Source organism: Petaurus breviceps, unplaced genomic scaffold (assembly GCF_028583685.1).
Source record: "Petaurus breviceps papuanus isolate PSGF00001 unplaced genomic scaffold, PetGlider_PUasm1.0 90779, whole genome shotgun sequence".
Classification (NCBI taxonomy): Eukaryota; Metazoa; Chordata; class Mammalia; order Diprotodontia; family Petauridae; genus Petaurus; species Petaurus breviceps.
This window is the reverse complement of record NW_027187344.1, coordinates 4,935,953-4,949,583: the sequence shown is the minus strand read 5'-3', so window position 1 is coordinate 4,949,583 and position 13,631 is coordinate 4,935,953. Positions and strand designations below refer to the sequence as shown.

Here is a 13,631-nt window from a genome sequence, read left to right as displayed (position 1 = left end):
GAGAGAGAGAGAGAGAGAGAGAGAGAGAGAGATCTTGGAGAACAAATACACATTAGTTTTTACCTGCATTTTTTAAGAAAATCCACATTTGCTAATTGGAGTTTCTCCATAGTTTCTTCTAGGTATTGTCGGAAACCCCGGAGGGACACCTGCATGACATCCACATATGAGAGCAGCTCTCTGTGTAGACTGGAGCTGAACAGAGTCAGACTGTGAGAAGAGACAGAAAGCAAGCCCATTTTGAAAGAATGGAAATTTCTAGGCAGTGCCGCCATGACATTTTGTAAAATCATGATAGCAAAACTCTGGGTCCAAACCACATGCATGAAAATTTTGAGCGCCCAGAGATTCTTTCTTTTCACTACTACTGTCAATGACAAGTATCCCATTAATTTTCTACTTTTTCGTTATTGGTTTCACTTTCACGAAACTCACTATCGGGAAAACAATTTAACTGTTACTAGAAGCAGGACAATCCATTGCTACTCCTTCCCTAGGTGATTTGAATACAACGTTCAAAACTTAGTGTTTATATAGTACTTTTAAAAATGTTCTTCAAAACGCTTTTAAAAAATAATACAGTTGTAGCACTGGTGAACACAGTAGCTAAGGAAAGATATTTAAATACACTACACTCAGCTGACATATCCGCCTCAAGGAAGCATCAGGCGAACACTTTGGGAAAGGAGTTCTGTTTCAAAATAAGTCTTTAGGTTAAAACAAAGGAGAAGGATCTTATAATGCCAGGATAGTAAATGCCTAGTTCTATTCTTTCCCTGAAATTTAAGACTAGTTGCTGATCTGGGGAGAGATTTGGCCTCCTTACTTCCGACTAGTGGTAGAGTTGAGGAAGGCTTGCTCTATGTCAGTCAACCAATTCCGGAAGTTTTTGTTTTTGGTTTGTTGTTCTTCCTGGAATTTGTAGAACATGATTCTCTGCCTCCTCAGCGTTTCCAAGATGCTGGCACAGTGACGATCAAGCCGTTCTTGGTGAAACAATAACTCGGCTGCAAAGGAAAGATGGGGCACACATGACCCTTGCAATCTCTCTTGACTGTCTCTTCCCAAATAGACTAGGGGAACAAATAGATTTCCAAAGAGTGGTGAATGATGGCATTTATGCACCACTTTCACCAGCTGAGAGTACCCAAAGAGTTAGTAGGGAATGTTCAGGTTCAAAGATATGACCCACAATGAGAAATACAAGACAGTACAAGAGGAAATTTTGAAAATGAGCTCTGGAGTCAAGAGGATGTGTATTCAAATTCTGCCTTGCATGTTTCTAACCTGGGTGCCACATCCATGGGCCCTAATGTCCTCAACTATAAAACAAAAATAATTAGGCTAGACGGTCTCTGAGCTTCCTTCTGCCTCTAGCTCTCTGTGTTCCTATGATCTGAATGGAAATTTTATTCAAGGAGTTGAGTATAGTCAAGAGTTAATTCCTATAGCATAGGACAGAAACTGCCAATGTATTCTAATCCACAGATTAATTGGGGCTATGACTGTCCCTGGAAAAGACAGTCTCTCTCTCTCTCTCTTTCTCTCTTCCCTCAGCCTGAAGGGTCAGTGGTGAGAGACAGTGTAAATTTGTCAAAAAAATGAGAAATGACCAATGTACACCAAGGAGAAAAGCAATGTACTATCTTTATAATGCTCTAAGATTTTTGGGGGGGGGGGCTGGGTGGTACAGTGAGTAGAGCACCGTCCTTGGAGTCAGGAGGACCTGGGTTCGGATCTGGCCTCAGACATTTAGCACAAAAATAAACTAGCCGTGTGACCTTGGGCAAGTCACTTAACCCCAATTGCCCTACCCTTACCCCTCCAAAAAACAAAAAATAAAAAAAGATTTTAAAAAAGATTTCAAAACACTTTCCTCATGATAACTCCAAGGCAGATAGAGATTATCCTCATTTGTCCTTGAACTCCCAGTGCCTAGCACAGGATTTTCTACAAGCAAACTTTGTGCTTTATTAAATTACTGAAGGGCTGGACCAGATGCTATCTGAGGTTACATCAACCTCTGGAATTTCATGATTCAGATCAGTTCTGAAACCAGCCTCTGCAGGTCCTGCAGCGACCCACCAGATTCTATCTCCCTGGTTCATTGGGCCTTTGGAAGTCACATACAGAGGCAGTGATTACAGAGATGGCACAGTGGAGAGAGTGTTGGGTCTGGATCAGGAAGACTCATCTTCCTGAGTTCAAATATGACCTCAGATACTTATTAGCTGTGTGACCCTGGTCAAGTCACTTAACCCTGTTCGCCTTGGTTTCCTCATCTATAAAATGAGCTGGAGAAGGAAACAGCAAACCACTCCAGTATCTTTGCCAAGAAAACCCTAAATGGGGTCACAAAGAGTTGGACATGACTGAACAACAACAAATATAATTTTAGATACATACTATGCTTTGAGGGATCTGGCATCTCAGTGAAGTAGGCATGCCCTCCCCCAGAGAAGACCTCACTCCATCCCTGTATTTCTTATTCTCTACTGAAGCTATAACAGAATGATCCTGCAGCTTAGAGTCCAGAAGAAAGTGTAGCTGAGCAATCTCTGAAGAATTGAGGGGAAGTGTGACAGCTGTATTCACACATAGATCAAGGCTGTCATTTAAAAGACTTTAATTTCTTAATGTAGTGGAAAAAAGGACACACAAAGTTATCACCCTTTATGGGAAAACTTCAGACAAGTTGCAAATTCACAGACACTTTCAACAGTTTGCTAAAAGGTGCTAAATAGAGTGTTAAGCAAAATGATGTAATTAATGAAGTGTAACCGTAATTCCAGGAAAAATGTCAAGCAGGCACATTTCATAGGGTCATAGATCTAGAGCCCAAATGGACCTCTGAGGTCCTCTAATCTAAGTCTTTCATTTTACAGCTGAGAAAACTGAGGTCTAAACAGGGGATGTAATTTGCCGGTGGTCACACAGGTAACCAACTGATGGCAGAGCTAAGATTAGATTATGGGTCCTCTGATCCCAAACTGATCATTCTTCCAGCTACGTGATCCCAACTCTTTGGAAAGAATTGAGGGAAAGCAAGATTCTACCTGCTCTGACATTGTAGACTTCCGTCTTTATGCGTTCCATCCTTGGTTTATGTAAGTGGAGACGCAGCTCCAATTCTGAATCCAGCTCCTCAGTCTTTGCAGCGACAATGATTTTGGAATTGGTCAAGGATTGGCCAAACCACTTCTCAAGGGATTCAAACAACTCACAACGGATTCTGGCATCACGAGAAAAAGAACCTAGTTTAGAGGACACTTCCACATGATCCGGACTTTTGTTTTCAGGTAAGTCAATTTAAGAAACATATAAAAGCACAGTAAAGTTACATAGAAGGAGCATAATTTACTTGATAAATACTTTTAAAAGTCACGAGTTGCATTTCAGCAGTCCTCAGTGAATGATGGACTTTGCAAAAGGCTTTGTGAGGTTGTAACCAAAGCCACGAATCTTTCCACATGCCTCAATTGGATTCAACAAGCATTTATTAAGTGCCCAGTATATGCAAGGTACTGAGGATGTACAAAAACAAAAAAAAATCCTTGCCCTCAATGCACTTGCATTCTACTGAGAAAACAAAGAATTATATACAAAATAATTTGAGGAAGAAGAAATCATGCTAACCCATATTTTACATAAATGCAGGAGCTTTGAGGAAAGTTAGCTTTCTCTCAGCAGGTAAAGGTCATGGCTGGAGGCTGGGCTTCATATGACTTGAAGGCAGTCACCAAACCAATGACTGTAAATAATTTCTATAGAGGATGCTGTGCTTTGTTTTGTTTTGTTTTTTTGCCATCTAAGTCATCCTCCCCCTCCCGCTCAACTCAGAATAACATCCCCTTTGCTCACTTAATTCAGAAGCATCTTTTCTAAACTTTCAACATTTTAAAGGCCCCCCTCCCAATAAATCCCAGTCCAAAATACTGAGGAAAGAATATTTCTACTAACCGTTTTTTTAATCTTGAAAACATTTGGGATGGTAAAATCACATGTTCCAGGAATGTGGCAGTATTCTGAGAGGTGTCTTCCAGTGACACATTAGATAATATAGGATAGAACAATTGACCTTCAGTTTCTTCAAGAAGTGAAAAAACCAAATATTTGTTCCCACTGGAAGTTACAAAGGACTCAAACTCTTCATCAGAGCTTTCAATTACACTCTCTTCCTCTGATGTAGTCACAGGTTGAATCTAGACAGGTGAGTGTTAAGAGAATGTGAATTTAAGATCTTTCCTGCCCCTAGGTCCTTTGATAGGCTTAAGTGAACCTGGAGCCTGTGGCAGGAAGCTTGTTTTTCAGGAGATACTTTGTGATTGGGCAGTGGGTCAAGAGAGTTGTGACATTCTCTGAACCAGGAGAAGGCTATATAAACCCTCATGTTAGGCTTTGTTTTGGGGTTCACTTTGAGAAGTGTTGTATGATTTGACCAGAGGAGACTCTGGGCAGCTGTTGAGCCCCCCTGGCTTTGAGAACTCAGATGTTGATAACTGTGAATAGGTATGAATGTAATGGTCAGACAGTTGGAGGCCTGTCTGCTTAAAATGTTTCTCTGTAACTTCTGCTTGTAACTTCTGTCTGTATACTCTGAAGTTTGGGGTGCTGACTTTTTCCCCTGAAATAGGTAAACGATATGTTTGATTAAAGCAAGATTGTTGGGGGCACCTAGGTGGCACAGTGAGTAGAGCGCTGGCCCTGGAGTCAGGAGGACCTGAGTTCGGATCCAGCCTCAGACACTTACACACACACACACACACACACACACACACACACACACACACACACAAAATAGCCGTGTAACCTTGGGCAAATTGCTTAACCCCAACTCCCCTCCAAAAAGGCAAAAAAAAAAAAAAAGGAAGATTGTTAACCCATTTTGAGTTGCTTTCCTTTAGAAAAGCAGATCTAAGAACCTGTGTTGATAGCCACCCTAGGGAAGCTGGGGTGCTTGCTGCTACTGTAAGATGACTTTAATATATAAGAAGCATGAACTTTATAACAAGGTTACAACTACGGTAGAGTGACTGGGTTTCCCCTAGGGCACTAAAATTTAGAGGGTATTGAAAACACAGTTCTGGTCCTTCAGCAACCAGAAACAACTGAGTTCAGCCAGCACCTAGTTAGCAGATATCAGGAAGTGGTAAATAGTGTCCTTTTCCTCCCCTACACCTCAGGTGAGCTTTTTAGGAAGGAGAGCAGTATCACCCCCACTCCTCCTACTAGTCACTGGCCATCAGGCAGTGTCTGGTGTCTCTGACAAACCCTTCAAATGAACTATGTGTTTGTGCAGCTTGCCCTCAGGCACAAATGGGTGCAAGGATAAATCACCCAAGGATCATGCCTTACTAGCATTTATGCTCAACATTCAAACCTTACATAGTCAGCAGCAAATTTTATTACCACATCCAAAGTGGGCGATTGAGGAGAGGAGACACACCAAATGAACAAGATATATTTAACATGAAAATCTTGATGCTAACACATCAAGTTCAGATGTGGCCCATCAGGCAAACATAACAACTGGAGTAAATATGACATTACCGCTGAAGGCCAACAAGAACTTCTTTTCTGTAAAATCCCCAGTTGGCTTCCCAGTACAGGGAGTATAGCAATACTTTATTGAAAGGGACAGGAATAATGTTATAAGGTTGTAAAAGCCTCATGTACAGGGTAATGGCACACACTCCAAGAGCAAGACAGAATCTCATCCATGATGCTTAATATAAACCATCGTTTCTACTCTCTAGAAGCCTCTTCCAAAGCAGTCCAATCCAATGTGATACAACCCAACAAGCATTTATTAAGTATCTACAATGGGAAAAGAGAGATGATCATGGCTTGGCAGATAGAGAACTGTCCATCGAGTCAGGAAGACCCGGGTTCAAGTCATATCCATGAAATATATGAGCTATGAGACCTTGGGCAAGTCACTTGAACTTTTCAGAGGAGGTCTATAAAGGCAGCAGTGCAGTGTAATGGGAAGAGCATTGTAGACAGGATACCAAAGGGAGTGAGGAGTCCTAGAATCTAGTCTCAACTTTGCAACTAATAAGCTATATGAATTTGGTCAAGCCACTCCCCACTAAGTCTCCATTGTCTTACTGCTTAACCTGTGGTCCCTATCACTACAATGGTTGAATTTGAAGTTTATCTTATTTCTCTATTTTGCCTTTTTTTTTGCTGGGGGGGAGATGTCTAAACTTTTGAGTCAATATGCTTTGGGATCTTAAATAAATTTTCCTCAATTTCCTTATAATTTTATGCCCCAATTACTAAAAAAAGCCAATATGAGAAATATTTCTTGCAATATTATTAATAAATATTATATTTATATATTAATAAATATAATATTTATATACTAATACATGAAATATAATATAAAACGATTATATTTATATATTGATGTATTAGTAAATATTAATAAAGTGTTATTATAGTCAATTTATTGCAACAAAGATAAAAAAGACAGAATAGTCAATGTTGGAGGAATTATGGGAAGATAGGCTCCATGGTTGGTGGATCTGTGGCTTGATTTGTCTTGGGAAACAATTTGGAATTATGCCAGAAAAATCACTAAATTGTTTGTACCCTCTAATGCAGTGGTCACTCTACTGGGCATTTGCTCCAAGGAGGTCAAAGTTAGAAAGAAGGGCTACATATATAACAAATTACTCATAGCAATACTTCTTTATGGTTAGTAAAAAAAAATGGAACCGAAATGTATTGTTTATTGGGGAATGGCTGTATCAACTGTGGCATTTGAAGTGATAATACTATTTTGTTTGAAACAGTGAATTTGAGGAATTCAGAGAAACTTGAAAAGATTTCTATGAAATGGTACAAAGAGAGCACAAGGAGAACAATATACATATTGACCATAATAATGTAAATTACCATAACACTAAATGGTAGCCTATGTCAGATTAATTGCATTCATTAATAATAATAATAACATTCATATAACACTTACCATGTGCCAAGTATTGTGCTAAGTGCTTCATAATTATTACTTCACTTGATTCTTATAACCCTAGAAGTTATATTATATTATTGTCATCATCTTACAGATAAAGAAATTGAGGCAAACATACAGTAAGTGAGTTGCCCAGAGTCACACAGCTAGTATGTGTCTGAGGTCAGATCTGAACTGAGGTCTTCCTGACTCTAGGTCCAGCACTCGGCCTACCATGACCTAGCTGTTCTTTCTTGATGCCAAAGAACAGATGATGAAACAGATTTCCTTCTTTTTGTTGGAGAAGTGGGGGATGGTTTGACTTTGTTGCAAAGGGTTCTATAGGATAGAAGATAGGTTGGAAAATGTGATATAAAAACAAAAGATGTCAAAATAAAACTTATACATCAACAACATTATGGCTGGGCTGCATCGATATGATAAAAATGAAAATGTCCCCTATATTACTTTACAGTTAATAGTACTATACAAATCATACTGCCTAGGAATACTTTTGGAGGTAGACAAAATGAGAACAAAATTCATTTGGAAGAACAAAAGATCTATAATCTCAAAGAAAATATAATAGAAAAAAGTAGGAAAGAGGATAGCAGTTCCAGATTCTAAATTATACTATTTCAATGTCTCTGCCCTCTTGACAGGTGGTGCCCAGAAAGCACTGTGCTTTGTAAGGGGATGTGACTGCTGATGGGCTGAGAGAATGCTAAGACATGATGCTCTGTGAGTGTAAAACAGTTTCTTCATTTTTGTTGGACACACACTTATAGAAAGGACCTTTAGAAAGATTGGGATTTCTGAATAGTAGTCTGAAGCCCCAGAAGCCTTAAGACATGTAGAGGAAGTTGGCCTCCCATCATGTCTACTGACTGAAAGCAGACTTCCCCTTGGTGAGATTCTTCTCTCTCCTGGTTGGAGAGGAGACCTTAGCTTGCTCTCAGATAAAGAACTTCTTTACTCTTATGCTTACTTTTTGATAATTCTAATATGCATGAATTTTATTTAACATTTTCTATAATAAAGAGGTTTACTAGCTACTCATGACAATCTTTTGTGTATCTAGGTTTTGGTGGGAAGGGATTTAAGTGGTGAGTATGAGCTAAGGGCCACCCTTCCCCTTGAAAGTGACCTGGGAAGTGACTTTTGTTTTGAACCCCTTAGACTCATAGCCCTAGACTGAAGAGAGGTGAGGTGTGGTAAACATAGTCTGATACTTCTATTAAGAGACAAAATAGCTCTTAGATCCCGCCTATCTCTTTCTCCGGATATGTAAGATTAGACTGCTAGGTATTTATCCCAAGGAGATCAAAGATAAGTATAAAAATAAAGATCCTTATGCTGTAAGAAATGATTGATTTTAGAAAAACAGAGAAAGACTTGGATGGAATAATGCAGAGTGAAATGAGCGTATTCAATAGAATATTGTATACAGCAACCACAATACTGTCTGAAGAACAACTGTGAATATAAGTTACTCAAATCAACTACAAAGTACTTATGAAGATGATATCGACCTCCAGAGAAAGAACTGATAAATAGAAGTATGTATAGGATGGTTTTACATATAAGTGTGTATATATACACATATATGTAAGTGTGTATATATACACATGTACATATATATATTTGTATCAATGGTGATTTCTCATATGTGGTGGAGAGGGGCAGAGAGAGATAGTTCAGAACTTAAAATATGACAAAAAATAAATAAAAATTTAAAAGTAAAGATCCCATTACACCATAATTTCTATGGCAGCATTGTGTGTGTGTGTGTGTGTGTGTGTGTGTGTGTGTGGTAGAAAAGAATTATAAAGCAAGTTAATTCCCATTAACTGGGGAGCACCTAAACAAATAATGGTACATTAATGTAATGGAATATTACTGCATTTTAAGAAATGATGGATATGAAGAACACAGAGAAGCATGGGAAAAACCTATGAACTGATATAAAGTAAAGTAAACAGAACCAAGAAAACAATATATCCAATGTCTACAACAATATAAACAGGAAAAAAAACAAACTGAATCCTGTGCAATTATAGCAATTAAGCTCGGTCTCCAGAAAGAGAAGAAAAAAGTGTACTTCCTTTCCTTCTTTGCAGAGGTGGAGGTGATAGATGTGAAATATTTTGTATAAAACAAGACTTAGTTGATATGTTATTAGTTTTACCAAAATATTTCCCTCCCCCCACCCCAAGATTTTCATCCTGTTTTCAAGACATGACTCCCTGGGTAGGGGCAAGGAGAGGAATATATCTGGAAATAAAGGCAACATGAAAATGAAAGATTTCAATAAAAGGGTTTTTGCTTTTTGTTTTTTTTAAGCATTGACTTATGATTTTTACTGGACTGAAAATCAAATGATTTTCATGAGCCCTAAAGTAGATCTACTATTACAAAGTCACTCAGTCAACATTTATTATTCATTTACTGTGTGCCAGGCGCTATGCTAAGCACTGGAGATACAAAGAGACAAAAGACAGTCTTTACCCTTAAGAAGATTACAGTCTTTTGGGGGAGACCACATAGAAACAAATATCTACAAAGCAAGCTATATATAGGATAAATAGGAGATAATGAATAGAAAGAAGGCACTGGAGCTAAGAGATGTTAAGGAAGGCTTTCAGTAAAAGATGAGGCTTTAGTTGGGTCTTAAAGGAAGCTGGGCAGGTCAGTGGTCAGAGTGGAGGAGGGAGAGCATTCCAGGCAAGGCGGACAGTCAGAAAAAATGGAAGTAGTCTTACTCACCTCATAGGAGGACAGGACTTCGAGGCTTTCCTGTATCTGGTACTCTGTCCAGTCTTCTCCATGCTCGCTAGCTTCTGCCGACCTTTCTCCTGGGGTCTCCAGTTCTCCAGGTTCCTGGGAAAGGCCCTCTTTGAAGGTCTCTGTCTTTTCACTTTCCAGTAGGACACTTTCTTTGGAGCTCTTGGCATCCTCCTCCATTTCGGGAGCTGGACACTCTTGGATTTCATTTGCTTCTGCTGCTAGGAAGATGGTCTTGCTTTTACTTTTGCTCAAGGACGTCATCTTGCTACTCTCAGAAGTTATACTGCTTTCCTTTTCAATCTTGAAGAATTTTTTTATGATATCTTTTAGATGAGAGGGACTTTCTTCTAGAATGTCAGCTGTTGTTCCAAAATATAAAACACATTAATAATGACAAACATGGACTCAACCCCAAACCAAAGAATAACATGAGTTAAACTTGACATTGCAAAGATGTTACCTGGCTCTCTAAACCTTATTATCACCTCGCCATCCATGTTCTGAAACAAAATAACAAGTATATGATTTAATCTCAAGGAAGAGGAGTCTCTTCCCAAAGTTGATTTTAGTTCATTGAACCAAGGTTGATTCTCTGCTTTGAGATTTGGATAATTTCCAGAAAATAGGAAATTTAAGTTTCTCTCTACATATTTCAAAACTAGATTAACACACCTGCCTACACATGTCTTCTGCACAAAGTTGGGACTAAACAAATATACAGTGTCTAAATACAATAACATCCTTCTTGTGCCTTTTGGAGCATGTTGGAAATTTTCAGAAAATGTAACTTGAGACAAAATGATAAATTTGCCCGGGCAGTACTTGTTACACGTGAACACAATACATTAATATAAATATAATATTTATATGTAGTATACAGTAACATAAAGTACATCACCGGCACCAAGTAGAATGGCCTATATGGACTTCTTTTATTTTGGAGATGTTGGAAGATCATTTTGTTTGTTCTTGTGTTTATGTTTTCTAATGGATTTTTATTATAAGTATAGCTATATATTAAAAATTAAATGGTGGTGTTGGAGTTTAAGAAAAGCCCAAACTGCTAAGCTGCCTTCTTAAATTTTCTTTTAAAAACCGATTTGAGAGAATGAATACTTTTGTGTTTTCCCCTCATTTTAAGCAATTCTGAACTTTAAAATATCAATTAAATATCTCCACATACAAAGGAAATAAATGAGGGTTGTAGACTAAAATGTAATCCTCTATTATGTACCCCTTGCTTTGGGCTAAAGTTATATAAAAATTCATTATGTTACTTTAAAATTTGTCCTACTTGTCTGTGATTTCTTTTGGTTTTCCATATGTTCTCCTCTGTGGATACAAGCAGGAGCATCTAGGTTGCTATCTAGCCTGCCTCAGGGTGAGCCTGAATTTCAACCCAGAAGGCATCTCTAAAAATATTAAGCATTTATTAGCATCCTATACAGGAGCCCTTCTTTGTGGATGGTATTGCTTCAGGGTAGCTATGCATCTTGAAAGTTAAGAATTCTCTAAGAAAATTTTGTCTATTCTTCAAGAGAAAGAATGTCTTTTATGAAAGCAAATGGCAAATAACGAGGCCATTGAGAAATAATTTTCAGTGTCTCTAAGAAGAAATCACCATGCTTTGCAACTCCCTAATTGATTTAGCATATAACATTGTATATTATAGTCATCTGTGTCTGTATCATACCCCCCTACTAGGCTATTAGCTAAGTTACTGACTTATTAGAGAAGGAAGGGACCCTGTCCTGTATGCCTTATCAACATCTTGTTCTGGCTAGAATAGGAAAGAGGTCTATCTGACAACCCTCCCCCCCAAAAAAAGTTGTGAGAGTGTGTGTGTGTGTGTGTGTGTGTGTGTGTGTGTGATGACTGAGTAGGAAAATATTGAAGGACTTTCAACTGTCAAGAGACTCCAAAGACAGTTGTGCTGTATCCTGGGCTATGGCTCTAGGGAGGAGAAGCTAGCACATACCTGGTAAGTTCAATAGTGAGGGACAGGGACCCACTTGCAGGAGAGCAGAGTCTCTGTTTTCAGTTCCAGGGCCTAGAGAACAGCTGTAGTTTGCAGCCACAAGAGGGACCACAGGAGCAAGATCATTTGCAGGACATTATGACTGGGGGCCCAAGCTATGGCTTAGGAATGTAAACAAAAGCCCAAGGTCCCTGAGATGGACCTTGGAAAATAACAGTAAGAAGGATCTGAGGCTTGGGATATCATTCCCCATACCTTGAGACTACAACTTAATTATACTAATAGGTGCTAAAAAAAAAAAAAATAAACAAAAAATTAAAAAACGAATAAGCAAAGGAGAAAGAACCAATTATAAAAGTTACTATGGGGACAGAGAAGATCTGATTTCATATTCAGAGGAAGATAATGGAGCTAAAACAAACATTCCCTTTTCAATGAGAGCTGTTAAATAGTCCCAAGCACAAAGAGTTTTTGGAAGAACTTTAAAAAGGACTTTAAAGATCAAATAAGAGAAATCAAGGAAAAATTAGAAAAAATAGTAAGAGTAATCCAAGAAAATAAAGTAAATTATGAAAAGAGAGTCAACCAACTGGAAATATAGAATCAAAAACTTAAAGAAGAAAATAATTCTGGGAAGTTAATGACATTGTAAGACACCAAGAAATCATAAAATAAAATAAAAAGAATGAAAAAATAGAAGAGAAAGTAAAACTTCTTATCAAAAAAACAACTGATCTGGAGAACAGATCAAAGAGAAATAATATAAGAATAGTTGGGCTACCTGAAAATTATGATAAAAAGAAGGAAATCAATACAATATTAAAAAAAATTATCAAGGAAAATTGCCCTGAAGTGTTCTAGAACAAGAAGGCAAAGTAGAAATAGAAAAAAATCCACAAATCACTACCTGAAAGAGATCCCAGGAGGAAAACGTACAAGAATGTAATAGCCAAGTTTCAAAGCCCCTATGTTGGAGCAGCTAGGTAGAGCAGTGAATAGAGCACCAGCCCTGGAGTCAGGAGGACCTGAGTTCAAATGCAGCCTCAGACACTTAACACTTACTAGCTGTGTGACCTTGGGAAGTCACTTAACTCCAATTGCCCTGCCTTCCCCCCTCCAAAAAGCAAAAACAAACAAACAAAACAAAACAACCCTATGTTAAGGAGAAAATATTGAAAGCAACAAGGAAAAAAAAACAATTTCAATATCAAGGAGCTGCAATAAGGATTACACAAGACCTAGCAGCTACTACATTGAAAGACCATTAGATCTTGGAATACTATATTCCACAGAGAAAAAAAGCTAGGGTTATGAACAAGGTAACTTACCCAGCAATGTTAAGTATAATCTTCAATGAAAAAAATGGGCATTTAATGAACTCAAAGACATTCACATTTTTTTGTGACAAAACCCCAGAATTTAAGGGAAAATTCAACATATACAGGAGAAAAATAAGGTAACCATTAAAGACCAAGTATAAGGGACTCAATAGGATCAAGTTGTTTACTTTGTATATGTGAAAATATTAGCAATACTCTCGTGATGGTCATCATTATTTGGGTAGTTAGAAAGAAAGATTTGGGCTGAGCTGAGTATGATGGGGGTGATTCTAAAAAAAATACAACTGTATAGGGAGAGATGAAAAGGAGGAATTATACAAATGAGGCAAAAAGGAAAAAGTGATATAGAAGAAGCTAGCAGTGGGGCAGTAGGTAGGGCTAGAACCTTACTTTCACTGGGAGTGGGTTAAAGATGTGACAGTATATACATGCACACACATATATGTGTGTGTATATATACATGTGTGTGTATATATATGTGTGTGTGTGTGTGTATATATATGTATGTATGGATAGAGAGAGAGAGAGAGAGAGAGAGAGAGAGAGAGAGAGAGAGAGAGAGAGA

At 38.1% G+C, this 13,631-nt stretch overlaps 1 protein-coding gene across 1 annotated transcript in view; it reads right to left on the bottom strand.

Moving 5' to 3' along the window:
* CCDC180 (coiled-coil domain containing 180) overlaps window positions 1–13,631 on the bottom strand; it is a 119,362-nt gene that overhangs the window by 53,055 nt on the left and 52,676 nt on the right. Inside the window, exons 17-22 of the mRNA XM_069069269.1 lie at window positions 10,209–10,248; window positions 9,728–10,107; window positions 3,961–4,202; window positions 3,057–3,232; window positions 827–1,007; window positions 64–210 (exon numbers count right to left, since the gene is read on the bottom strand). Of these exons, the coding sequence (XP_068925370.1) occupies window positions 64–210; window positions 827–1,007; window positions 3,057–3,232; window positions 3,961–4,202; window positions 9,728–10,107; window positions 10,209–10,248 (1,166 nt within the window). The remainder of the gene's footprint in view (window positions 1–63; window positions 211–826; window positions 1,008–3,056; window positions 3,233–3,960; window positions 4,203–9,727; window positions 10,108–10,208; window positions 10,249–13,631) is intronic.